We start from the raw sequence: 27,996 nt of genomic DNA, 5'->3' as shown, positions 1-27,996 counted from the left end.
GGAGTGTTCAGACCCTGCTAAGGGTTTGCATGAAACCTTTCACAATGACCTGAAATTGTGCTAAGCTTATGACCCTTCTTTTTGGTACTGCTGTCATTACAGAAACCCTTTGTGCTGTTCACGTGCCTTGCCATCCATCAAGGCATCATCGAGGTTGTTTGAGAGTCTTACGAGTCTCTCAGTGGTCATTTCATGAGTGTTCCCCTCACACTTTTTATCCTAATGTGGTCACCTAAGAACAAGCTGAACAGTTCTCCTCTTACCAGTTTTCCAAGGAGAGCAACTGTCCTTGATTAATCAGATAACATCAATGGCTAAGACATTCTGCTTTAGTATAAGCAGTACTTGATCAAAGGATTTTACATTCATGCTGATTAAGCACAGACAATACTTGTGTTTTTCCAAGGGAAAATTACAGTTTTCATTACCTCTATCCTCCCCCCAGAATGTTTCAGTATATCTACCTGCTATCAGTATCATACACTCCCTCCTTCTACCCCTCCTTTTCTATTGTTTTATTTAAATTACTTAATTTGTTCAAATATCAGAACAAGAGGACAAGCACAGGAAAACATGCCCAATGAGAGATCCTTCCACAACTTCCCATTCAGCAAAGAAAGCACAAGACCACAGGTTGTTGAACTGAAGAAATTAATCTGTAGAAACTTAATAGCAAAGTTCTGTTAGTGTTAAGTCAGATATTCTTTATTAGTGGCAACAGGAAGCACTGGGGATATTTCCACCATAAGTGCTTCAAAGATTACATGATTCAGAGTCCATTATATTTCCACAGATAGTACATATTCATCAATTACACATGAGACAATTAACATATACACGCCTATCTCAGGTAGTGATTTATGAGGTTTCCAGTCTTCTATTCCATGGTCTCTTCTACTGTCTAGTGTCCTTTTAGCATCATGGCAGTCCAATTGACAGTCTTTTACTTCATCCAGTGATCTTCCTCGCTTGTCCTCTAGATGAACTTTCTTCATTGACGCATGCTCAGTAGGAGAATGCCTATTGTAAGTAATTTATAGGTACCAAAATTGTAACATTTGCTCACTCAGCACTTGGCCATTATTTCTGGACATCTGCTTGTCCTTGGATAGAGATAAGTTGAGCATCCTGTCTTTCAGTAACATATACTGGTGTTTGAAAAGATAAGGAGGATAGATGGCTCTAGAGACTTGCGGAATCAAACTCTATAATCCAGAGATGGGTTATAAAGCAGGTGTGTTTATTCCAGCGTTGCGCAGCACCGGGTGCAAGGGGGATAGCTCCTCCAAACCTGCACCCCGACTTGTAAAATCGTGACACAGATATAGGTACATCTAATACATAGTCAATGATTTCTCAGAATTCTAATACATAGTCAATAGTTCTCGGAATTCTGATACATATTCAATAGTTCTTTAGCATGCAGACCCCCTCTTGTTCTTATCAGGGGGATGCAACTCCTCTTCTGGTCGTCCGTGAGGTCTCACTCCTTATCTGCATCCTCCCTGCTCTCTCAGGCCCCTTGTTTCTTTTACTTGTTACCTTTAAGTTTCCTTTACTTATTTCTATAAACTACCTTTAACTATCCCCCTTTTATTCTGAATTCCAGCAGAGCATCTGTTTCCTGCTTCACTGTTCACTAGCACCCAACCCTTTCTGCTTCATTGCTTGCAGCACTTCACCTGTGCCACAGTCACAGGATGATGCTATCACAGAATGGCTTGGGTTGGAAAGGACCTTAAGGATCATCTAGTTCTACCCCCCCGCCACAGGCAGAGCTGCCAAACACTAGCTCAAACACTAAGTCAGCCCACCTAGGGCCCCATCTAGCCTGCCCTCGAATGCTTCCAGGGATGGGGCATCCACAATCTGGGCAGCCCACGCCAGCCCCTCACAACCTTCCCTGACATCTAATCTGAATCTCCCCTCCTTTAGCTCAAAACCCCTACTCCTCCTCCAGCCCCGTGCCAGCGTTAGCAGGAACTGTTTCTCAGTTTCACACCCCCTGCTGGAACACAACGGTGAGCGCTGCTTTAACGCGTACCTAACTGCCAACCAGGGGCAAGTGAACTAGCCGCGCTTCTTCACACTGTAATCGCAGTGATTACGTGAGCTCTCGATTATTTTTTGTTTTGCCGTTCACAAACAGAAACACGAAAGCACTCAGGAGGCGGATCCGCGCCCCTCCACCGCTCCGCCCCGCGCCTTCAGTTTCGATTCCTGCCGCGTCCCGTTCGGTGCAGCCGCGTCGAGGCGGAGGGGCGGCCATGTGCGACCCGGTGGTGTGCAGCTTCCTCACCAAGACCCTGTGCGCTCAGGGCGGGCGGATGGGGCTCTCGGAACTCCAGCAGCACGTCGGGCTCTCGGCTCGGCAGCTACAGGAGACGCTGCAGGCTGCGGGTCCCGAGCGCTTCTTGCAGCTGACGGGCGACGGGGTAACGCCGGAGGTGCTGGCTCTGACCACCGTGCGAGTCTGTATGCGCAAGCAGTGCGACGGCTGCCAGCGCCTGCACCTCTGCAAGCCGCACCTCATGGGCAGGTGCGGTCAGCGCTACAGGTGAGCGGGAGGCAGGGGAGGGCAGGGCGGTGACGGTGCCTCTCCCCGCCATCACGGGAATAACTCAGAAATGTTTCTTTGAGAAGGAAAAAGCCAGTGGTTTGCGTGCCGGCTGTTGTTAGTCTCGATAGTTAGGAGCGCTTATGTTGATAGAAAGTCATTGTGCCTCTCACAGCCATATCTGTAATGGCCAGTACTTCCCATTGGCATTGCTCTTCTGTGCTGTGTTAGTGAAGGAAGGATCAGCCGCACGGCCTATCTGGGAACATTGATTTTCCAGCCTAACTGAAGGTGGCTCCTATTACAAACAGAAATTAAAGTTAGGGGAGAAAAATTATAATAAATATATATATATATATATATATATATATATATATTTTAAAAAAGCACAAGTGCAAGACTGAAAATCAATTGTTTTGACAAGAATCTACAGCAACTAGAATCTACAGACTTTCCTGCTGCACCCCTGTGGCCGGCATCTCACTCCGCTGCCAGGTGCTGCATCAGGCCTCCTCCTGCTCTGCCCCACCATATAGTTCTTATGCACTCAGATCTGAAGAAGCTGGAGGGGAAGGACCTTGTGTGTCTCCAAGTGGTACAAGCAATATAACAGATTCCAGGCTGGATGTGGCTCTGGGCAGCCTGGTCTAGTGATTGGCAACCCTGCCCGTGGCAGAGGGGCTGAAACTAGATGATCATTATGGTCCTTTACAACCCAGGCTGTTCTATGATTCTATGATAAAATTCTCTTCTTTATGGTTAGAAACACATCTGAATAAACATACGTCATCTTGCTACTGGGTGAACTAAAAAGTGCAATGATTTCCTTTGTAATGCTGGAATGAAGAGCTGTTCTGCCCTCTCAGTAGTGCTGTGCGTGTAACATTGCTTTTGTGTATTAGTAACAGATAAACAGAAGAAAATGCCTTTCAGGGTGCATTTATGGAAAGAAGCGAGATTGGTTAAAATGAGGGGGCAAAAAGAGTGGACCACAATGGATCAAAACAGGATAGTTTTAAATTGATAGGAAAGAATTGAGGCTTGCTTCTAGATCTTGCATCTTCTTTTGTTGGAGAGAAATTTGCCTATACTGGATCTTCCTGTTCAGAGATATCAGGAGTGTAAGTCAAATTAAACCTGTTTTTAACTCGTATCTGTCCAGTACCTTTCAACTCTTTCTTTTTTTTTTTTTCCCCAAATGTATTACTTAACACAGTTGATTATTCATCATTGTATTTTTAGTCTGTTTCAACCTTTGACTTAGAAATATGTATTTAGGTGACATAGATCACCATGTGACGTTGGTGGAACCTGATGCTAACTGTGAAGGAATGCTGTGGGTGGCTCTCACCTTAGGTAATCTGCCACTACCTTCGTAGCCATTAAACAAGTGGCTGCAGAATCCATTGTCCTTAGAATACCACTTCTCCAGACCAAAAATAGTATATTTCTGCCCCTCAAACCTTGTATTTGTATTTATTTTTTTTACAAAGCAGTGTATATGACACGTGGGAGTGGTGGTGAAATATCTGCATAGAAGTCTCTTGCAGATGGATGGCATCAAACACAGCGTGAAGTAAAATGTTATTAGAAGTTTCAGTAGTTAAACAGGGGCTAACAGGATAAATAGAGCAGAGATGTGAGACTGATGGAGTAGCGGGTACTTTTATTGGGTATACCTAGTGGTAATGCTATATTAAATGATGCTTTTGAACAGCAAGAAGTCAGGAAACTCTTTAACCACATTTTTATATATATAGGCCATGTTGCTCCTCCTATTAATGAAATATATTTTCAAAGAGATGCAAAGAACGATCATCTCCCTCTCTTTGTCATTCATACTCCCTTAACAGGTTTGTCATGGATTAGTAAGTGGCACCAACATCTTTACTAGTGCTGTTTAATTGTCTTTGTCCAAAACCTGGAGTTCATTAACTTCTGTGGATCCTTTTTAAAATTCTTTTTATTTTTTAACTTCCCAGTCAGTAAAGATATCGTTGTGGTGTGTTCAGCTTCGTTATCTCTTTGTTTGGGCTCTCAAACTGTTGTACTGTTCTTTACATTCCACACCTAGGACAACAACCTCTTGCATGAGAAAAATTGAGGCCATTGCTACTTCTACCATTGTTGATACGTGTCCTCTAAAATAAGCATTATCTCCAGCTGTTCAGGTTGTATGACTTGGCCTGCCATGTACAGATGGGGTTTTGAGTCAGTGCTTTCTGATAAATGGTCTAGCTACATTTGTGTTTAAAAGTGGTATGATAACACAACTGTATTTCACAGTGATTATGCTCCTTGTTTCATAATCTAGCTAATTTAGTGACGGAGATGATCTGCTTGTTCACAGAGACTTTTGCCTTTCTCTCCTTTTTTCTGAAGTTCCACATTGTCTGAGGCTCTTTAAATCATCTTGACCGAAGGAGTAAATGTCTGTTGTTGCTGTCTATTTTCTTGCAGAGGTTGTAAGTACTCTCATGATATCACCGGTGATGAGAACAAAAAAGTTCTGAAGACTCATGAGTTGTCTGGCCTAAGTGAGAGTGAGCTGCGAATCCTGCTTCTCCAAAATGACCCTTTCCTCCTTCCTGATGTGAGTTGTACTGATTTCTTAAGCTTTTGTTCATACTGAATGGGAAAGAACAAGAAAGAAGACAGGGGACTGATATTAATTTCAAACTTTTAAGTTAATTGGAAATATTAAGATTAGCTTGAATGGACTATAAATGGGAATGGCTGTGTGTGAAAACATCAGAAGAAATAATATAGCGTAAGACTTGTAAAAGTGCCATATACTAATAACTATAAATGTAAAACAAAAACAAACAAACAAAAAACCAGGACAGAAATAATAATAATATTAAATATCAAGGAGCATGTTATCTGCTTAAATACCAGAAGGGCTATTCTTAGGTAAGAATGTGTCATGTATTACTTGTCAGCAGAAAAGAGCAGGAAGTTGACAGCAAGGCTCTAGCCTTTTCTGTTTGTTATTCTTGTTCCTATTAGCCCAGCAGCACAGCCAGAGAATTACTCAAAACAAGCAAACAAAAAATGTAAGCAACTTCACCAGAGATTTACAGATGGTGAAGTAAGGAAGATGGAGGTCAAAGTTCACAATCAACATAGATGCTTAGAAGGTATAAAAGGTCATACAAAAAATAGCCGGCAAAACAAAACGTTGGCTCTTAGCTAAGAGATAATAGAGACTGGGAAGTAGGTGCCCCTTTCTGTGTCCAATGTATGTGTTTCAGTGCTCACAAGCATGAGAAAAATTCATGAGAAAATGACCAACTGACAGTAGCCAGTTTTGTGTAAAATCCGCCCCTTCCAAAGTGCACCGAGGCTTTTGTACGTAACTTTCCTACAGAGCTTTATTTGTTTTTTATGCAATTAATTGATTTTGTTCAGTTTGGCTGAACAATCCAGTCTCCTTGATGGCAGTGCCGTCAAGGTACTATTTCAAAGCCAAGTGCATCTTGTTTTGCCTACAGCTGTTCCTGGTTAACAGATGAGCAGAGCTCTGCCTGTAGCTTTTGGAAGTTACAGTCTCCATGGATCTGTTAGCCTAACAGTTCTATTATTTTCTTTCTTTCTGCTGTGATAGTGCTGGACTTCAAGTGAACAGATCATTTTTTTGGTGCTTTAAGCTATGGTGACGAGCAACGATGAGTAATAATCTTCATCTATCTCAGCTGTGTCTAAAACTTACGTGTCTCTTGTTTAGTTATTCCCAGGTAGTAATAAATGAGCAAATAGTACCAGTCAGTGATAGCTGTTACTACTCATAAACTGTCTGTTCAGATCTCACTGCTTGTGAATATCATTAACTGGCCCCTCCAACAGAGCACTGTAACTTCTGTTATGAAGTGAAATAGTGCAGGAAGTGGAAAATCCTGTTGCAGGCCATTTATAAATCTGGAGTGAGGGTGTAAAAGCCTTCTTTGCTGTTCTTGTTTAGAAATGCTGACTGGGTCTGTGTATGCTGATAAACAAAAATCCTCAAGTAAAAGGAATATTATTTTCTTTTGTGGTCTGAACTAGAATGTAGTTCAGAATCAGGATTTACTTATATTTTCCATCACCTGCTCTCATTCTCTTCTTTATTTTGCAAATGCAGAGGGTAGTTTGCTTTCCTGCTGCAGCTAAATAATGCATTCACAGTGTAGTTAGGGCAATACTTTCTTCTGGTTTTGGAGTTTATTGTGGTGGCTGTAAGAAAAACAAATCTTATGTGTCCCTTCTGGTGCTGTGAGAACCCCCTTAAGAACAGCATCAGACAGACCTCCTTAGGGGTGCTGTAGTATGCTTTGCAGAATCCCATTCACAGTGAGGTTCAACACTCTTGCTGTTCTTTACATCCTCGTAGCGTTTTTCCAAAATATTAGGCCGCAGGACTTCCTCTTGGTGAAGTCATTCTGCTTGTCTTCTATCACTTCCCTGTCTTGTGTGTGCTCTAGCACAGCTTCCAGGAGGATGTGCAGGGGAAGATGATGGAACAGAGGTGAGGCTGACAGGTCTGTAGTTCCCTCGGTTGTCCATTCTACTCCTCTTAAAATGTTTGTGACATTGCTTTTTTCCAGTCATCAGGGACTTCCCCTGACTGCCATGATACACCAAGGTTCACTAAACAAGCATTATGCTGTTACCCGTCTCCATGGAGCATGCTCTTGGAAACTGTGTACAAGTTGTATTGTTAAAGGCAGTCCACTATCATAGCTTGTGCCCCTGCTGAATGGCTGTTGCTTAACCATAACAGATGTGCCTCTACAGCCAGCACCCACAGGTAAACGTTGCATAGGTTTGTGTGAAGTCACTGTCTCCTCTTTACAGCATCTTTGTATGGGAAATCACAGCCTGAACCTCTGATTAATCAGCTGAGGCAAGTGTTGGGTCAGCTGTGGGAGCACAGGTGAGAGTAATTTAGCTGTGCTCCCGGAAGGGGTGGAGCTTGACTTCACCTCCTCTAAGACCTCATTTAAGGGCTGACCACCACTAAGGCAGCATCTCTTGGAGATCGCTCCCTGGTGGAGATTGCCCCAGCTTTTTCAGCTAAGGCATCAATATTGGTGAGTTTTCCTTTACCTTTTGAATATTTACCATCTTTCATATTGTCCACCCTTACAGTCTTCCACTGTGGTCTGCTGCAGTGATGGATATGTAAGCTAAAAAGAGGTTCAGAATTCATTTTCCCTCAACAAGAGAGGGATGGAGGTACTAGAAGAAGTTCAACAAAGAATCATGAAACTGTTGAAGGGACTTGAGCATCTCTCTTATGAGCAGAGGCCAAGAGAACTGGACCTGATCAGCCTGGAGAAGAGGAGACCCAGGGAGATCTCATCATTGCTTACAAACACCTGAAAGGAAGGTGCACGTAGAATGGAAACAGGCTCTATTCAGGGGTGTTCATTGCCAGGACCAGAGGCAGTAGACACAAACTGGAGTGCAAGAGGCTCTCTCTGAACACCAGAAAGCATTTCTGTGCTGTGGAGTCTCCTCCTTGGGGATCTTCAGAAGCTGTCTGCACATGAGTGTGAGGCCCTCCTCTGGATAGCTTGAGCAGAGGTTGGGCCAGCTGGACCCAAAGTTTCTTTCAACCTCAGCCATGCTGGGATTCTCTGAACACCCTATGGAATTTTATCTTTATTAGACCTTACAGCAATTAAATGAAACTTTAGAGCATTTAACAGATACATATCATATTAACAGATATACATCAATATAGGATTTCATTTCCAGAATGAAACAAGATGAGAGTTTATATCTCTTTCCCCACTTCTGTGTCATTTCTGCACTGCCAGTTGTGTGCTTTTATTGGGGAAGACAGCTGTAGCTGTAGTTCCCCAGAGACCTGTGGAACTTGTAAATTAAATATGTTAAGCAAGATCAATTAGTATTTGTCTGTAACAAACCTGGACGTAAGAACAGCATTGCCAGCAACAGCATACAAGCATTTTTAATACGATGTAGTGTATTGGTCTTTGCCAGGTGTCCTGCCAGCCTCTCTCTTGTTCTGCTCAAGAAGATGAGAAAAATAACATGGAAAAGTTTAAAAGTTCATAGATCAAGATAAATACAGAGAGATCGCTTACAAGTTACTGTCATGGGAATGTCAAACTTACCTTGGGGAGTATTAATCTAATGTGTTGGTACTTGATGCTGATGAAGACAAAACTAAAACAACAACATATTCCCTACCCTTTGGCCCAGATCCAACTCCTTCATTTCCATTCTCTTTGAACCTCTGTCCCAAGCAGTGCATGGGGATGAGGGCTGTGGGGTAAGGCCCTGTTATAGTCCTTCTCTGCCACTCCTTCTTCACACTTTCCACTGATTCAGTGTGATCTCTTCAGGACACAGGGGAATCTCTGCTGTGGCCTGCTGTGGCTCCATCTTCTCTTGACAGTAGTGTCTCAGGGATTGTTTCTCAACAGTGTTGCATTCTGCCACTTGTTGAATACGTTTTCCCAGAGCTGTCACTAGCTTGGCTTCAGCTGTGTCCTGTGGTGAGTCCATTGAAACCATCTATGTCTGGCAGCAGACAGCCCCTGGCTTCTCCCCCGAGAGGTCTCTCCTGTGGCCCCCCTTGATTCCAGCACCTCCACACCTACACCCAGTATGCACTGTAGCACCCCAGTAATGTTTCATGACACAGCTAAGCTTAAATATATAAATCTCTAATCTCAAAGTTTACTTCTAGTCCTTTTTTAGAAGTACAGCCTTTACAGAAAGGCAGTTTTAGCTCAGTGAAATACCATCTCATTTGACCCTGTATACATACTTGTATGGCAAAGCTTGTTCTTTATTTGTTTTTAAATGGAGTAACTAAACTGGTAAGCTATTATGTAACTGTCTTGCTCAGGAGTGCCAAAAATTAGTGCTTGTTGGATTGGCTCGTCACTTTCTTTTTTCTTGGGCAAAACCATGTATGAGTTCACCCTCATGCCTTCTCTTTCTGCAAGAAATGTGGTCAGATTACTGTAGTCACAGAGAAAGCATATTTTTTAGTTATGGTTTTTCTGCTGTGGAGGCTAGAGTGCCCGTGGAGAACAAATATATATGAAAAAAAGGATTCTAATACATTTTTCCATTTTATTTTCTGTCTATCCCACTTGCTTCTAGGCCTGCAAATTGTACAACGACAGGATTAATACCTGCAGCCAGCCAAGCAGCTGCAACAATCTTCATATTTGCCGACATTTTCTCCATGGTGGGTGTAAATTTTTTCCATGCAAGAGGTCCCATAACCTTTTGGATTCCCGTGCACTGAGAGCATTGAAAAATGGAGGCGTTGATGAGAAGATGGCTTCAAACATCCAGACTATACTCGATTATAAACATGCGGATCTCTGCAAGAAGGAAAGACGTAAGTTGTAGGAAAAAGTAAGTTTATGTTGAGTTTTGAGTTTGGCAGAGGTAGAAGCCTTTTTTCTTTTTTTTTTCCCTTAACTCCCAGCCAATTCCCATCATCCTTTCTACAAACCAAGGGTGACTTCAGAGGAAAATCTAACACATAAAAGTAGCAAAGAACAGAAACCATCTTTGGAAATACCTAAGGTATCCACGGTGCATGTGCAACTTTCAGAAGGTAACTAAATAAGTACAACTTCTTCCACATGGAATCATCTTTCCTGTTTTTCCCTCTTGCAACAGATGCATGTTTTTCTTTCCTTTTGCTGTTGATCTGCCTTCAGGAATGGAGTCTTGGCTAAGTCATGTGGGAGGGAGAGCTGCATTCCTATTGCATGCAACATTGCTACTGGGGGGTAGTTTATGATTATGACTAGCTGGGATTTATAACTGTTCCTGCTGATCTGTCAGCAGTGGAGTGCCCTGTAAAATGATGTGTGATGCACATAATCATCAACACACAAATTGAGGTGTTGCAGGCTAGCTGATGTTCTGGTCCAGCAGTGCTGTTTATTCAACTTTCTCATGCAGATCCCAGCAGCAATGAAACTCATCAGAGCAAGTTTCCCTTGCTAACAGGCACCAGAAGTAAAGTCGAAGGTATGGTTTCTGACCCTCCAGTCTTTAAATCAGTGGTTCTCATTGGGATTTGATTTCATATACAGTCCTACTGTTGCTCTGGTGATGTGAAAGGAGCTTATGTCTTTACCCCACCATATGTTGAAAGTCAGAGTATCAGCCTTCAAGGGAATACTGAGATTTCTGCCCAAGGACTGAGCAGTATAGTATGTGTGTGTTCAGTCTGGGGAGCAGTCTGAGGCTGATCTGATACTGTTCTGGACTCATTGCTTCCTTCCTAGGAAGGACATATTACTGTAGGTGTGTGAAAAATTTTCTTGCCTTCTGATCCCAGAGAATGGATGTAGCTTTATCAGTTACGTTGATATACATTCTGACATATGAATAGGAATTCTTAAATCTCCTGCCCTTCTGGACAGAAGAGTGTTGGCTTCAAAGTCCTAACTCTTAATTACTGAGATAGTCATATCCTGAAAGTGCTTAACTTGGCTACTACAGTCAACTTCTCACTAATCATGGGATGAAATGGTAAATGCAATACCTTTCTTTTGGAGTTGTATTTTCAGAAGGGTGAAAGGACTGATGTGGTTCTTGTTGCAGATGAAAAAGATGATTCCTCTGCCAACACTTTGAAGGACAAAAAAGAAGATAAGCGTGATGAGATATGCTTGTTCCATGTCTGGAAGTACTGCAAACATAATGGTAAGCCTTATATGAAGTATCTTTGGAGTGCATTATCTGCAGAGGTGCTGCCCACTCGATGTCTCAGAGTAGTGGTAGCCTGTGGAGTGTCAGCATCTCAGGATTGGCAGTGGTGATTGTATCTTCTCATTTGTTTGCTTTGTAAGTCACTAACAAATCCTGTGAAAACTGCAAATATTTACCAGAGTTAAGTCAGGTGGATACACATAAACCCTCTCTCCTCTCCTTTGTTCCTGTTGGATCCTGTGTACATCTGATAATAGGACCATTCCTTCTCCATTAAGTACTTTAAAATGTGATGTTACACAGTGTTAAGAAAACACAGTAGTTATACCAGCTAAGCTAAAGATTGTTCTCACCCACCATCTGTCTGTGGCTGTGGCCAATAAAAGGGGTCTACAGAAAATATAAGCATTTGTACTCAGAGACTGTCCCAGAACAGTCTCTTAACCCTCTTATGACTTAGGTTTCCTTGGTTTTAAAGAGGTGTCAGTAGATTTTTCTTGTGGTCAACTTGTCCAGTCAATTTCTGAAGTTCTACTCCCTTTCTGACTGCCTGGTCTTGGTCAGAATATGTTCGCTTCTCACTTAGGAAGTGGATAGTAAGTTGCTTGATAATTGTTTGGCCTCAGATGTGTTTAGCATTTTTGTAGTGTGTTTGATTTCTTGTAAATATGTAGTTCTCCCTTCAGAAGATCCTTTTCTGAATTAGATGAGTAAAATACTCTTTCCCACCATAGAGCTTTTATAATGCCTTTTTTTCACTATTGCTTGGAAAAAAGGCAGCACTTCAAAAAATAAATGGTATATTTTATGGATATTTTATGAACCATAAAACTTGAAATCTGGCCAATATAGACCAAGTGTAGTTTTGTCTACAAGTTTTTAAGTTAATTTAAGCATAATGCTCTCAAGAAAGGATATGTTCATCCCTATCAACAGAAAAATCAAAAAAAAAAGGAAGAAAGGAGTGAATTACGCTGTCTTCTTCATAACTGTGATTAATTGGATATATACTGTGGTCAGAAACATTAAGGTTAAAGACTGATGAAATTTGGTCCTGTGTAGCAGCTACTCCAGTCTTGTTTCATAAGTCTCAGTCTCTCTGTGCTTCTTTAGGATAAAACTTGGCTTTCAAGTTTATGAACTTTTACACTTCTATACTGTGAACAGTGCACCAGGCTCAAAGCAGCTCTACTGTGACCACCAAATAGCTAAACTCAAATAGCTTGGGGAGTTAGTGTGTTTGGCCATACCATGTTTGGCTCAAAAGCTGTGAATAAGAGCCTTGGTCCATGCTCAGATGTGGAGTATACAGCAGCTGCCTTGACAAGGAGGTCTGGGGGGAAGGGAGGCATGTGCTCATGCAGGGGTGTTAAGCACTAAAATGTGCAGACCTAAATGCATTGAAAGTAGATGAATTAAGGAAAAATAGAAGTCTTTCTCGTTCTGTGTAAAGGTATGTGCAGCGCTGCTGCAGGTCTTGCATGCAGGGCAACTGAAGTTATTGCATTCCCATTTTCTGAGAAGCAAAGCAGCAATTTACATGGGTTGATAGTGGTAGCACAAAGGGGAATAGTGTTAAACTAAGACGGGAGATTTAGTTTAGATATTAGGAGGAAGTTATTCACCCAGAGGGTGGTGTTGCACTGGAACAGGTTGCCTGAGGAGGTTGTGGATGCCCCATTCCTGAAGGCATTCAAAGCCAGGCTGGATGTGGCTCTGGGCAGCCCGGTCTGGTGGTTGGCAACCCTGCACATAGCAGGGTCCTGGCTTTCCCAGGCCATTCTATGATTCTGTGATTGTATGATTTTATGAATCCCAACAGTACCTAGCAGTCTGGTAGGCAGGGCATAGTGCTGCCTGTTCAGGGATTAACATAGAGTCTTTCTTGCAGGATGTTCTTCAGAGTATTGCAGTCCTTTATGCTGCCTTATTAATTGAGGTGGTCCTGAAGAAAACGCTCAGGCCTTTAACAATCCATTTTATTAACCAGTCCATCATCTCTAAGGTGCTAGTGGAATGAGAACCAACTGTATTGGAGTGCTCATGTTTGTGTTACCTGTAGACTCGACTTTTTGCAGCTGAGAAACATGATAATGTGATTTATAAACACAAACTTGCTGTCTGTGACACTGCTTTCCCAGCTGCCAAGGCAATGTTGTAACAAAGAGAAGGCTGTGAACTGTTTTTTAAAATACGCTTGACAGTATGAGTGCTTATGTTGCTTTCCTAGATAAGACCAGAGAAACACAAAACCTTTATTGTTCCAACACATTTCTAGTTATAGTGGTCTGTCTTTATTGCTCATACCAAAGAGTGTGAGGAAAAAAAAGTGTTCCTTTTTTCTCATCTTGTCTTGCTATCTGTGATTGCAGAGCTCTTAACTGTGTCTGATCTTGTTACAGAGAAATGCAAATCAGTTCATTACCATTTGCCATATCGATGGCAAGTGTATAATGGAGTCACCTGGAATGACCTTTCCATGATGGAGGAAATTGAAAAGGCCTATTGTGACCCAAAAAACATCAGGTACACTGATGGCAGACTGCTTCCTTAAAGTGCTGTTTGAGCCTCTCATTTCTTCTTAGAGATCTCTTACTTCTGTAAATTCTAATTTGTGAGCTTCTCATAATCTGTGAGGATGTACATAATGAGGGCTTTTTTCTTTTTAAAAGTAAAGATAGCTGCAAGGAAATATCACCTGTTCTATCTTCTAAAGAAGAACATGCCAGTATCTTGCATTTAAAACTCTCAGCAGGGTTAAAAGAAAGAGGAGGATGGATTTCATGATTTAGACTATATTAATTTATTTTAAATAATTAGTAGTTCGGTCTCTAAACAGCACTTTGGAACTAATCTTTCTACAGAGAAAGTCTGTCCCTTTCCTAAGGCAGCTAGTATCTAGAATGTGCCTAGAAAACTTGCTAGGGTCATTCATTGTCCCTTTAACTCTTGTCTGAAAGCCACATTGCAAGTCAACTGGATTGGCAGGGGGCCGCAAGCTTGGCCTTGACATTGTTATTTTGGCTCTTGCCTCTTAAGGCAGCAGATATTTTGATTTGCTGATGCATAGTGCAGATCACAAGTAAGATTTCCCAGATGAGGCCACTATCAAAGCCTTCCTGCTTGAGGAGGAAGAGTTAATTTTTCAAGCCTGTGAGAAATAAAACTCCATGTAGCTCCAGGAATGAAGATGATACACAGAGTTCACAGCTGTAATTGTGTCCTCTGTTACCACAGACAAAAGAACAGAGCTGATAACTGCAGATGTTTGTGTCAAACTGTCAAGTACTTACCGGTTTTTATTTTTCTACTGAGATAAATTGCTGTGTGCATTTATTTACTGTACAAATATCTTTTTCTGTGCTGTGCTTGTAGCATGTCTGTAAAGTCAGTCATCTGGCATGTGCTAGAGAAGATAGTCAGTCCTCATGGGCCGTAGTTTGCTTCTGAATATTGGAAGCAATTTTCTGAGCTGCCGTGTGTGCTGTGGAAAATATTCTTATTTCAGGCCTCATTAAGTTTATACAGTAAGATTATACTAAAGAAAATTCACCTATTTGAACTGAGGATTAGAGGATAAAATCTATACTGGTAACTATAATAAACTTCTGAATTTGTTCTTACAGTATAGCAGGTAAAAGTATAAATTTCCAGACAATGACCTGCGCCTCTTCTTTGCTTCGGCGCCTCTCTACACCATCATCTGTTGTACATCCCACATTTGTACTGACTACAAAGTGGATTTGGTATTGGGAGAGTGACCAAGGCCAGTGGACTGAATATGGAACACAGGTGAGTCCACATCCTGTATATGTGTTCTGCATCATGTGTTTTGAATCATTCCTGAAGAAATGTGTGGAGCCTCTTCTCTTCCCTTGACTCAAACAAGGTTAATTAAGTAAATACTGGTGCTTTAATTACATTGTCAAGTAAGGCATTGAAGGCAGAGCTGCTCATAACAGATGTGATAAAATTAAGTCCGGGGCGTAGGGGAAGGAATGTACTATTTATCCCTGCGGTGAGGTTCAATACAAGAAATTCTGTCTCCTTGTACCTGGATGTTGGAACTGCTTTCCTGACAAAGACCTGCTTGGTGAGTGCAAGAAAATGAAATTCCTTCATTTCAGTGTGTGTTGATTCAGTTACTTTTGATGATGCATGCTGGTTGATGGCATCAGAGAGATTCACTTTTGGAGTTGTCCACGGCTTTACATGTTATGCTCAAGATACATTGCTTTTTAAATTATTCAGGGTGTAGCCTTGCCTGTCTTTTAAGCATTGCCCTGATTCCTTGGAGAGGCAAGGATTGCTGTCTCAGATCAAATATCACCTTTATCCTTGGGTAGACAAATCTTCTTTGCTGGGGGAGTGATCTATATGAAAAATAGCCACCCAGTGTTATGGGGACAGACAGGTTCTTTAGGGGTCCTGGGCAGAGTGAGAGTGCTAAGTTTGAGTTTTCATTAAATCTTTATTATTTCACATAATTTTGTAATTAACATATTACCAGATCTTCTGGTTAGTATAGCACAGTATTTTATAATCAGCATATCTAATAAATATTTAGTGTTTATTCTAATAACCTTGGCTTTCTGCAAATCAGGTCAAATCTTAACATTTGGCATGCAGTATAACAATCATAAACATATAAAGGAATAGAAGTCATTCCCTGAGTCCCTAGAGGAAGCATACAGTGGTGTCCCAGGCTACTGAGGATCACACATTTTGCTGTCCAGCAGCAGCTGCAGATCTGTAGCTGCTTGGTTTTATTAACAGTGCCTATGTGCTGTTACGCTTCCCTGTGCTGTTGTTTGAGTCACTGTATCCTGTTTGGCTGAGTGCCTGGGACCTTCAAGGCTGGTAGGGAGAGAAATGTTCGTCTGTGCCCAGGGCCCTGAAGTCCAGAAGGGAGGAAAGAACTAAGCCTTGGCACCCAAAACCTTCAAGGCCAGTGATTAGAGGGAAGACAGCTGATACATGAGGAGTTCACTTATAGATAATGGCTGCTTACTTTACAAAAATGTCCTTGATTATGCTAACCATATTAACATGAGTCAGGAGGAGGGGGTACAAGTCATGACAGTGCAGGAAAATAAATAAATAAGGCATCTTTTCTGTTTCCTATGCAGCTGCGCAGATGGTGTTCTTGGTAGAACACAGAAGTGATCCAGGGAATGAGAAAATGGGAATGGCAGAGGAATCATAGAGTAGCCTAGGCTGAAAAGGATCACAATGATCATGTGGTTTCAATCCCCTGCTATGTGCAGGGTTGCCAACCACCAGACCAGGCTGCCCAGAGCCACATCCAGTCTGGCCTTGAATGCCTCCAGGGATGGGGCATCCACAGCCTCCTTGGGCAACCTGTTCCAGTGTGTCACCACCCTCTGAGTAAAAAACTTCCTCCTAATATCTAAATTAAAGATAGGAAGTTTATGTTTATAGTAATTCTGGCAAAGTGTGTTTCAATAGGCAGCTTAAATGGAACATTTTACATTGGCTTGTACATTAAACAACTACACTTGTTATGGAAATTTAAATGGGATAAATGCATGTCTAGTATTATGTATTTTCATGTCTGCTAATATGTTTGGTAATCACACTAGACCATAGTTTTGTCTTTCACTTCTCTTCCCCTTTCCCTTTATCCAAACTAATTATCTAGGCTCTAGTTCTGTCTGTGTTTACTCATTACTCTTTCTCTCTCTCTCTTTTTTTTTCTTCTCTTTATTTTTCTACCTAAAGGGAGAGCAGGATACTGTGAATTCGCCGTCTTCTGACATACTTGAGAATTTGTATCTGGCAGATCCAGATACCACTATACAGTTCAAAGCTGGCTTGTATTCCTACCAACTCAATTTTAAAGGTACTTACTTTAAAGGTTCTTATTTACAGATAAACTGCTTTACAAAGATTAACTTGCAAGCTATTTCAAAGCTTTTCAAAGCTATGACTTACTTTACTAGTGTTTCCAGATTTACTTAATGGAAGCATGGTAGTGGTGGAAGTGAAGATATTCCTTGCAAAAGTACTCTTCCTGCTTACTCAGTGATGCCATCCAGACTCACACAGGAGCAAAAATTAAATGATCAAAGTCTTCAAAGAATTCATGGTAAATTTAAGTGAAGTAATTCCCTTAAAAATAAGACATCTTCCTGTGCTGCTGGAGCAACTTTTGAAGAGCATGCGTTACATAAGGGGGCAGAAAGCAAGATAGTGTAACTAACAGAGTTTCAGGGAGGAATGAGAAGCTTACAAAGGCTTTGCACAACTGTATTTCAGGAGGTATGATTGACAAGAAATATGCTGTTTTTTGTTCATGATTGACATTAATTAATGACCCCATATGCTGGACTTACTGCATTTTTTTTTTCATTTCCCTTTCTCTTTTCCTCTCTAGAAATGACACAGATGAACACCTTTACTAGCACAAAAAGACTGGTCCGCAGGCGACCAGAGTTTGTGTCTTATGAAGAAGTGCAGAAGNGGAAAGGTAAATTATACTCTGTAGTTGTTTCATTTGTGTTTTAGAAGTAATTATAAGACAAAATAGCTGTAAGTTGTATGGGAGATTGCTAATCACAGTGTGAACCACTGATTAATCAGCTGAGGCTGATTGTGGGGTCAGCTGCGGGAGCACAGGTGAAAGTTATGTAGCTGTGCTCCGTGAAGGGGTTGAGTTCGACTCCACCTCCTCTGAGACCTCATTTAAGGGCTGACCCTCACTGAGGCAGCATCTCTTGGAGATCGCTCGCTAGTAAAGATTGCCTCAGCTCATAGCGTCATTGCTGATGAGTTCCCCTTTTTCCTTATACCTTCTGTTCTTCTACTACCATCCTTGTAGTTACCATTCTTGTTAACGCCTGTATAGTTGCCACCAATACAAAGTGTTGGTAATAAATTTGCAGAAAATTGAGCAAACATGTCCACTTGATTATATTGTGAACAGTCTACTTGGTGCATCACCTTATTTCTGAGATACAGCCATGTCTTGAATTTGAAAAGAAAGAGGACTTTGACAATTAAATATCAGCATACATAGCCCAGCATATAGAATGAAGCAGTTTCCCAATGACTTTATGGTCTATTCTGTTTATTTTTAAATGTATTAATTGGCTGAAGGGGATAGTGCCGATTTGAATATTCATAGCAGGGCTAGAATTAGTAACACCTCCTTTGTTTTGTTTTTTTTTCCACTTGCAAGAGGTCAAAGGGATTCTTCTATTCCAAATCAAGCCTGTCCCCCTCACTGGGATCAATCTGCACTGCCTGACTTAGGATACAAGGTATCTTCCTTTTTCTTTTTCCTCTTTTTTTTTCTAATTCTGATTGAAATCATGATTAAAAGGAGGAAGGGAGGAGAATAAAATTGTAACCGGGTAAATTCTAAAAAAGGATAATAATGGTATTTTTTGGTGATTGTGCTAAGGATCTAAATGCCTCTTATAGGAGGTCCAGAAAAAGGTGACAAATTCTCATGAACTTCATCTGGTTGGTTTTTTTTTTTTGTCTTTTTTTTTGGTTTTTTTTGTTTGTTTGTTTGTTTTTGCAAAAAAATCACCGAATTCAAGACAAAAAGGTACTAATGACTTTCCTTTGTAACGTGATGGACCAGTTAAGTAAGCGGCTTCTATGAAGTGTGTAGAACTTCTTCACTGGAAGCTGGGCTGAGATCAAACTCCTTCTTTGTAGGCAGAAAAAAATCCAATATTAATACTGCTGTGATTGTTGCTGGGTAAAGTTTTGACTGGGAACTTAACAAAATCTCTGTATGCTGTTTCAAGTCACTTAGTGCTATCACAGACAAGACAAATTTGATAAAAGAGTACAGCCTCAAGTAAAACCAAGAAGAAAGAGTGGCAGCCAGTGCTATCTAGAAACATAGACAGTCACCTCATTAAAGAAAGAACAAAAACAAAACCACAACAACAAACCTGCCACCCCAAAGTCTCTGTACCTGTTTGTTGCAGCAAGACCAAAAATGTTTCATTTTTCCGTACTACTCACTGTAATGATATCCAGAAATTGTCCCTTAGGAAGAACAACAACACAGAGCAATCCTACAGCATGCTAGAAAAAAGCTTTTCAGTATTATGTTTGTTCTTTTATATGGTGGTTTTAACCCTGATTAAGGAACAGTGCATGAGTTTTTAGCATAAGGGCTTTCACTTGTTAACTCTTAAAAAATCCTGTGTGATGCTGATTAAGTTGTATTGGCGCAGGCATGCTGACAGCTAAAGGCAGGGCAACAGTAATATATTTCCAGACTGAGAGTTCTTTCTAGCTATTTTCAATTGATGGGGAGTTCCATTGTTATTCTTACTCCTTGTACTTGATTTTCCTGGTGTTGTTGCATTGGAGTGGCATGAGAACCAGAAATATATTTCTTTGCTTCCTTGGGCTGGTTTCTGTTACTGAGTTTTGTCCTAGATGTTTATTTTTGCCCTGGCTGCCTTCTTCTGTTGGATTATGCCTTACTCAACGTTGTACTATTTTCTAGCAATGTGGGTATAGCTAATTAGTCTAAATAGAATTATTCTGAAGAATTAATGGGTAAAATGTAAGTCAGTTGCTCTATACAAAAACTTTCTTCAATAGTTGTTTTTTTCACAATTAGTAAGAACAAAAACCAAACCTTATTTTTCCAGACTGAAAATTTCATGTGTCTTAACACCCGCTGATTTTACAAGTAAGAGTTTGCGTGGGAACCAGGCAGACAGACCTCTTGAAGATTTGGACCTGTGATACCTTGAGCTCTGTTAAAATTAATGAAGGAGACAGCTTATTAGTTTCTTAACTGAGTAATGTAAGCGCGAATGTTTCAAAAGAATGATCAGAAGACAGGTAGCTCAGCTCCTTTTATGTGTGTGAGTTGTGTGTGCTTACTGCTTCCCTTATTTACCCTGAAGTGTTTGCTGTGAATTTTAGTTGAGTCCATTCATTTAGGTGTTTCTGGAGTCACTGAGGTGAATGTGAGAGGCTTTGGAACGTGACATGCAGATGCATGGTACCTTTGGTGGTACTGGTGGGGATGTGTGGGAGGGGAAAAAAGTCATCTTGCTTCCTACAGTTTGTTTTGCTTGCTGAACTGGAACTTAAGAAGACTGTCTCTTACCTTGTAAACTGAGTGCTTTTCACGTGAAAGGCAAAGTCAATGCTGTACCTAAAACAACCCCACAATATCCTTTGGTACTGGAAATAAAAACCTGGGCTAGATTAAGTTATTTCTGTGGGAACCTAAGCATGTTTTTTTTGCAGTAGGTAATATTGGGACTGGCTGGGATTCTGCATGCATGTGGTGACCATCGTAACATCTGACAATTACGACTTGATGTATTCCCTTCTCTTCAGACACTGACATTTAATCCCAGCTAACTTCCCTGCACTGAAAGTGATCAATTATAAAAAGGAACACCTATGAGATAGGGAGGAAGTTTTTGGTTTTTTTTAGAAAAGAGTAGCTCTGCTTTGGTAACATTGCTTATTTTTTGAGTGTTAAAGTGTCTCAATCTGTAAATCACATGGAATCGTAGTTCCATAGAAAGTAGTGTAAATGAGAAGCTTATTAGACATTAGCAACAAACACCAATTGGAAAATTGGCACGAGTCTCCTGTCTTTGTTTTACAGATGGAGTGGGGTTGGCACTTGGTAAACTATTAAAGGCAAAAAATAATAATAATTGGTATTATCTTGGAACTTCTCTGTGGGTTTTAAATTGTATCCTTAATGTAGAACCGAGAAGCGTGTGTGATGAAGACAGTATGCTTTTGTGTCAAGGGGGTTAGTATTCATACAGCTGCTGAATCCTGACAAGACTGAAGATTGCTGTGCTGTAACGAGGTTGGGAGATGATTTGTCATAAGAAGCCTGTCCGTATACTTTTTAAACATTAGTTCTATTTGGGTCAGTGTAACTAATAGAAGCTGTTTTGCTTCCGAAGCCTAAGTTAACCAGATATCAAGGTTCAATGTCCTTTTGTACTGAACTTGTGCTAATAATAAATTATTGTCACGGCAGTGATTCTTTCTCTGCTTAAGAAATTCCACTCCTTGACTGTGGATAAGCAAATGCTTATCCTCTCTAAATTTTCCTCCTTAAATCTAAAGATGAAAAGAGCTTAAGAAGTTCTGCAGTTGTGAAGTATTAACTTGCAGTAGCAAGGTGGTGTTACTCTTCATCAGCATATTTGAGGAAATAAAGGCAATCTCCATGGAGATTCTGTGCAAAATAGATCTGGCTTTGTTGCTTATAGGCTGTGCTATTGTAAAATATAGGCCCTGTATCATGTTTCTGACCCTCTCTTTTACCGATGTTTACAGTTTCTCAGCAGATGTTATATAGCTAGAGTGCATTTCATGGTCTACATAAACAATTCTTATCTATTCATATCAGATGTAATACTAAAATATATTGACATTATTTTCATCTTGCAGGTGGTGGTGAAATGTTGTGTTAAAAAGCATGCAGATAATAAATATTGTCTTGTGCAAATTATTTTGTATTGCATTGTAAACAGGATTTGCAAACTATTCTTGTATGGAGAAACATGCAACATGTCGTTCAACCTTGTAAAAACTTTTTAATAAATTCAGAAAAGTAATTCTTCCTTGTGCGACTGACTTTGTTCTTAATCCTTGCAATCCTTTCCTGTGATAAGCCTCTTCTTCAGTAAGTACTTAATGCTCAAACCGGACACAATGTCTAGGAAAACATTCCTTTGTATGTATGCAGCTGTGCAATTTAAGTCCTATTTTATCTTCTCTCCGAACTCAGCCTTATAAAATGTGCATCTTTTGACTGAAAGATAACGATCTCACGTTACCTCCTAGGATGACCTCAGCTTTCTATCTGAAAACACATCGTCTTATAGGTGACTTTCAGTTTACTAAAGCAGTAATAGAACTGCATGACGTTAGTCTGCCAGCATTAGGCATTTTCAGTCTACACAATATAAGTACCAATTCTAGAAGATGGAAGACAAAATTAGAAAATTAAGATGAATTTCAGTGTGTATTTATTGTAACATTCTTATTAGAATCTTAATTGTTCTCTTATGCTTAGAACTGTAGCTCTTTTTTAATTGTTCTTAAACATGTATTTAAATGTTTTCAACTTCTGTCTTTGAAAAGTTATGATGTTCAAAAATTCTATGTGTTTAACAAGTAATAATGTTATCAAATATCATTGTTTTTAATCAATTTTATTATCAGTCTAAGTTTTCTTTTTGAGATTACTGTTTCGTTGGGATTTATGGTTATAAGTGTCAGCTCCTACTTAGAGGTGATAAATATTTAATTGACCTCCTCACTCTCAGTGTCCTTTCTGAAGAGAGGTGAGGTGTTCTTGCAGAGCAGGAGAGACAATGATTTACACATTGTTTGTCCTCGTTATTTGCAACAATTTAAAGCATTAAATCGACCTCCTAAAGCATAGTTTGAGAGCTGTTCTGAATGTGTATCTGCTGCAGACAAGCTTCCTTGTGGAATATGAGCTAACTGAAGCCCTATGTCTTCTGCTTTGGTTTATATTTTATAGGAAGTGGAGATCAGTAATATATCCTCTGAATACAAAGAAATAAAGCAGCAGTTTGAACAGACTATGAAAAACTACATCATCCTTAAAGTACGCAGGATTCAGAATCCATCCCTCTGGAAGGTGTTTCAGTGGTTAGTATTTGTTTTGTCATCCTCAAAGGCAAGGAGTTTCCAAGAACTGATGTTCTAAATCTATGTCCTAGGAAGGGAAAGAGATTGTCAGCTGTAATTTAACATGACTAATTTTTCCTTCTTAGAGGCAGTTTCAACAGTGTAAAGAAATGGCTTAAGTCCTATCAGTTCAAGGTTGTCCATGCTCCAGGGCAAGCTGTCTTCTGCCTGACTCCTTAGAATGTGAAGGAGACAGAAAGATGTGAAGTGACACAACTAGGATGAGGATATCCAAAGTGGAGTGGAATAGTGTGTTGTCAGAACAGTAGTTGGCTGTTGCAGGCACATTCTGTTACAACTGTTTATCCATTACAGTATACAAAGTTATTGTTACTTGTTAAAAGTACTTTGTATACTGTAGTATACTATAAAAGTACTATAAAAGTACTTGTTGGTCCCAAGAGATAAGGGGCACAAACTGGAACACAGGTAGTTCCCTCTGAACATCAGGAAACATTTCTGTGCTGTGTGAGTGACTGAGCATTGGCTGCCCAGAGGTTGTAGAGTCTCCTTGGGGATCTTCAGAAGCTGCCTGGATATGGGTCTGAGAACACTGCTCTGGGTGGCTCTGCCTGGGCAAGGGTGGGACCAGGTGGCCTTCAGGGGGCCCTGCCAACCCCAATGATCCTGTATGATTCAGTGAGAGGAAAAAAAGTGGGCAAAGGTAATGGTGTGCTTGAGCCCCTTTGTTCCAGTCAGATTTTTTAAGGCTTACTCAAGAGTTTCAGTACATCTGCTCAAGTATTCACTGAGAATGAATCCTTTAAGTTACACTTTAAGTTAATTGCACTTTAAGTTAATGATCTCTGTCTTGCAGAACTCCTTCTTTCTGTTTTTTGACATGTGCATCAGTGATATCAAATTCTTAGTACTTCTGTGAAGATACATACCAACAGGTTAGAGCTGGCAACAGGGACAGTGACCACGTTCAAGTGAATGTTGAAGCAGATTGAGCTGTTGTAGAGGACAGTTGTCTAGTTTAAAACAAAAGCACAGATACTTGTATTCAAGAACTTTGTACTTAGACCTGTGAAGTGACTCAATTCAGGAAGTTATCAGCTCATAATTTGATAAAACTTTTCATCCAGCAGAACTTAGGCACTTCACTGTGTACTTTTTGCCTTCCTCCAGTGAGATGTTTATGCTAATCAGACAGAGTTTAGCATAGCTGCAAAGTTGTCAGTAAACAAATCAGTCTGGTGCTCTATTCTCTCCTCTGACTGGCTGTAAACTTTTTAGCTGTTAACTTCCTGAAGAGTATTACTATGTTGTCTACTTCAGTAGGTTCCGAAAAGCTGTGGAGAGTTGTGATGCTGTGCAATAGTGATGGGAGATAATAGTTAAGTCTCCCATTGTGACTCCTCTTTTGGTACTGATCATAGCTCACTGTTTGCTGCTGGCTCTAAATTATTAAGTTCTTCAGTGGTCAGAGAAGGGACAGTTTATCTCCTTCTGTCTCATTTCTTTCAGCTGAACTGATTTCTCTGAGGAGGCAGGAGCTCCAGGTGGCAGAGAGTGGTAGAAGAGATGATAACAGGGCACAGCCCTGCCCTCTTGTAGAATGCCTGGCCTCATGTATGGCAGTTTCTGTTTACCAGGAGAACACCAAACAAGCTATATCTAGGTTTTCCTTGCTACTGGAGCAGGGGGGCTTAGGGGTTAGTATGACCTCCACTCTGCAGAGAATCTGGGGGTGTATGGGAACAGGCAGGAGACACTGGAACATAACTAGTGGGAGCCTGCAGAGGAGCAAAAGCTTTGATGTCTGTATTAGTGTCAGTGCTTACTTAATTCTGGCTTTCATCTGTTTTTCTCTAGATTTTATTGTATCGGTAGTATCAGTAGATTGTTTGTCTTGTAATTTTTTACCATACTGGTAATCTGTCTCCCAGGCTGAGTGAGGAGAAAGCAGACTGAAAATCTCATCCGCCTGGTATTTACATGTACACATGTACATCCTACACGTGCATTTATTTATTTATTTATTTGCCCTTTTCTTCCATGGTTTATTCTGCCACTGCTTTTTTTTTTTTTTTTTTCTTTTTTTTTCTCCTCTCAGGCAAAAGGAGCAGATGAAGAAGCAAAGTGGAGGGAAGGAGGTAAAGGAAAAGCTTCTGTTCCATGGAACCATGAGATGCGTACTGGAAGACATCTGCAGTCGCAACTTTGACTGGAGAATTTGTGGGAGCAATGGAAAGCTCTATGGGCAGGGTATGTAGGAGATGACTCTAACTATCAAACCTTAGACTCCCCTGACACTAGGGCAATTACAGTTTCAACATTAAAATAAATTAAATTAAATAAATAAATAAAAACTGGCATTAGAATCTTTCTTCCCTCTGAAGAGGACAAGAGTTTGCTTTGTGCAGGAGCGTGCCATTTGCCAGGGTGTTGAGGGAATTAATTTAGGGATTTGAAAAAGCCCTTGTTGCCACAGGTGAAATCTTCTAAAGGCTCACGGTCATGATTTGAACTTGACAAAGAAAGGGCAGGGAACTAGCAAGTGTGCATTCTCTCAGTATGGTTGTGGAAACTCCACGTTTTCTTGTCTCTCCCTCTCATAATAACACACAAATGTTTATGTTGTTCTCACTTTGTGTGTTTTCTAAAAAATTATAATCATTATTCCTATAGTAGTAAATTCCAGATAGAAATTGTATGGTGAAGCTGTTTCACTTGTAAAGATAAATTGTTGTGTGATATTATGTAGGCTGAGTAAGAGGAGACCTGAAAGTTGGGTTAAATGCCTCCTGAAAAATGAGGAGAGGCTCAATTTTCACTGTCATTTTTTAGACATCCCTTTTAACAACGTGTTCTTTGTCATTTTCTAGGAAGTTACTTTGCTAGAGATGCTTCCTATTCTCACACATACTGCAAGTCTACAGAAAGATCAACCGTCATGTTCATGGCTCGCGTATTGGTTGGAGATTATGCTCAAGGCCAGGCACACTACGTTCGCCCCCCAACAAAGGGTTTTAGTGGGCTTCAGTTTTATGACAGTTGTGTGGACAACACGGAAAACCCTTCAATTTTTGTTGTCTTTGAAAAAAATCAGATTTACCCAGAGTACCTAATAGAGTATACTGAAGTGCAAAAAAAGTGCATTGTATCTTAGAGTGATCGGAGTTGCTTGTAGCCCTCGTGTTATCTTCTGCACTGCAGATGTTTACATGCTTCTTTTTAGTATGATACTTTGAGATATTAACTCAAGGAATTTCAGTATTGATGACGGTTGGCAAAACAAATGTTATATTTGTTGAAACTAATTGACTTACCTTTTCCTTTTTTCTCTTCCAATTGAAGCATAGATATTTGGATAGCTGCAGTAGAAAAATAAGAACTGTGGACAGGAAATAGAATATTAGAACTTCCGCAGGTAGATAAATGTACGGATGAAGTGACACTGTGAAAGTCACAGGCTGTTAAGGTAAACTACAATTTGGTGGTTTGGCTACAGCTGACAGCTGTACGTGTATAAAGGCTATGTCACAATGAGATAGGCTTTTAATTTAATGTGGCCATTAATTATTCTTAATGTGAACACTTGCTTAGCAAATGCTATAGTGTAAGAGAAACATCTTAAGGAACATTGATATTTTCTGTCCTATTTGTCTAGGTTAATCTTCGTTTTTCCCAAAATAAGAAAGGCCAATAGTAGAACTGCTATCCTGAGGCATTTGGTGTATGTTTTGTTGCCCACAGCGTGTTTGCATGAGAATTCATTGACAAGCATAGTTCCTCTCAGTACACTGAGCTAGTGATCAGGGTAATCCTGAATACTGCTTTTCCAGGTCTGTTTTCTGATAAACTTGCATTGTCTTCGTCAGCAAAGGGGTGGTTAAGCGCTATTTTAGGAAGTTACATGTTTTCATGTTCTAAAAGAAAAACGTCATAGTTTCTACTGAATCTTACTGATGAGTTTGTAAGTAAATCTGTAGAAACATGTCTTATTCAAGCAGGCCAGCTGTTGAGAGGGAGACGTGCTGAGGCCAAAGTAATTGTCACTTTCTGATAAGTTTTACAATAACATGATCCCAGTTATTTGCATCTTGGGCAGGAGCCTACCAACCATGTGTAGTACTTGATATCTGAAAGTTACCAAGAGGATGGGGGAATAATGAAAGCTGGGATATCTTACTGTGTAGAAAAGACTGCTTTAGATCTAAATTAAAAACAAGCCAGTAACATACTAAGAGGGGAAGTATGACCTTAAGTTCTCTCACTTTCATTTTGACTGAACCACGTTTTGCCACGTTTGCAAATAAAGTGTTTTCAGTCACTCTTCATCTTGTTTGTGTGCAATTTTTCTTCATATGTAAACAGATGNAAATGAAACAGACCTAGTAAACTAACAATATGTTTGATTACCTAAAGGAGTAACTTCTAAGTAATTGAACTAAGTGCTGTGACACATAGTGATGCGCTTCCATTCCTCTGCCCCCTGGCAAAGTCAGCCCAAATCACAAATCTAGAAGGAGAAGGGAAGAAGCTACGTTTTCACATTGTTGAGAATGCATTTCCAAAAGTGCAGCAGGAAAATGAACAAGCACACAAAAAACAAAAGACACATTAATCTGCATCACCTTTTGGACCCTCAGTCCCAAACCTTGATACCACCCATCAAACTAACCCCATGAGTTTTCAACATGTAGCTTTTGCCCCACAAATCAAAAATTTTCTGAGGTAGTTGTGACATTGCTTGATGCTGAGAGATTGCTTGCGGTGTAGTTGTACCAAGTGGAGCCACAAAAGGTTGTTATGGATCCAAAGAAGCAACAGTTGATGCTGATGGTCCAAAGAAAGGCAACAAGGCTTGTGAAGGGCTTGGAGAATATGCCCTATGAGGAGAGACTGAAGGCTGTTTAGTCTGGGGAAGAGGAGGCTGAGGGGAGACCTTATTGCTCTCTTCCAATATCTGAAAGGTGCTTAAAGCGAGAGTGGGGTTGGTCTCTTCTCACTGGTGACAGGACAAGGGGAAATGGCCTCACATTGTGCCAGGGTAAGTTTAGGTTGGATATCAGGAAAAACTTTACAGAAAG

At 40.5% G+C, this 27,996-nt stretch overlaps 1 protein-coding gene across 1 annotated transcript; it reads left to right on the top strand.

Moving 5' to 3' along the window:
• The first annotated feature begins 2,078 nt into the window (after window positions 1-2,078).
• LOC107317735 (zinc finger CCCH-type antiviral protein 1-like) lies at window positions 2,079-27,243 on the top strand. Its single transcript, XM_015870747.2, has 14 exons — window positions 2,079-2,557; window positions 5,018-5,150; window positions 9,680-9,923; window positions 10,014-10,145; window positions 10,499-10,567; window positions 11,147-11,248; window positions 13,657-13,780; window positions 14,881-15,046; window positions 16,997-17,117; window positions 17,652-17,744; window positions 18,458-18,537; window positions 22,788-22,918; window positions 25,017-25,168; window positions 25,789-27,243. Exons 1-14 carry the CDS (start codon window positions 2,268-2,270, stop codon window positions 26,070-26,072), a joined length of 2,121 nt encoding a protein of 706 aa, XP_015726233.1. The 5' UTR covers window positions 2,079-2,267; the 3' UTR covers window positions 26,073-27,243.
• The last annotated feature ends 753 nt before the right edge of the window (window positions 27,244-27,996 follow it).

The sequence above is a fragment of the Coturnix japonica genome, chromosome 1 (assembly GCF_001577835.2).
Source record: "Coturnix japonica isolate 7356 chromosome 1, Coturnix japonica 2.1, whole genome shotgun sequence".
Taxonomy (NCBI): Eukaryota; Metazoa; Chordata; class Aves; order Galliformes; family Phasianidae; genus Coturnix; species Coturnix japonica.
The sequence above is the reverse complement of the archived record's forward strand: the minus strand, read 5'-3'. Positions and strand labels throughout refer to the sequence as shown.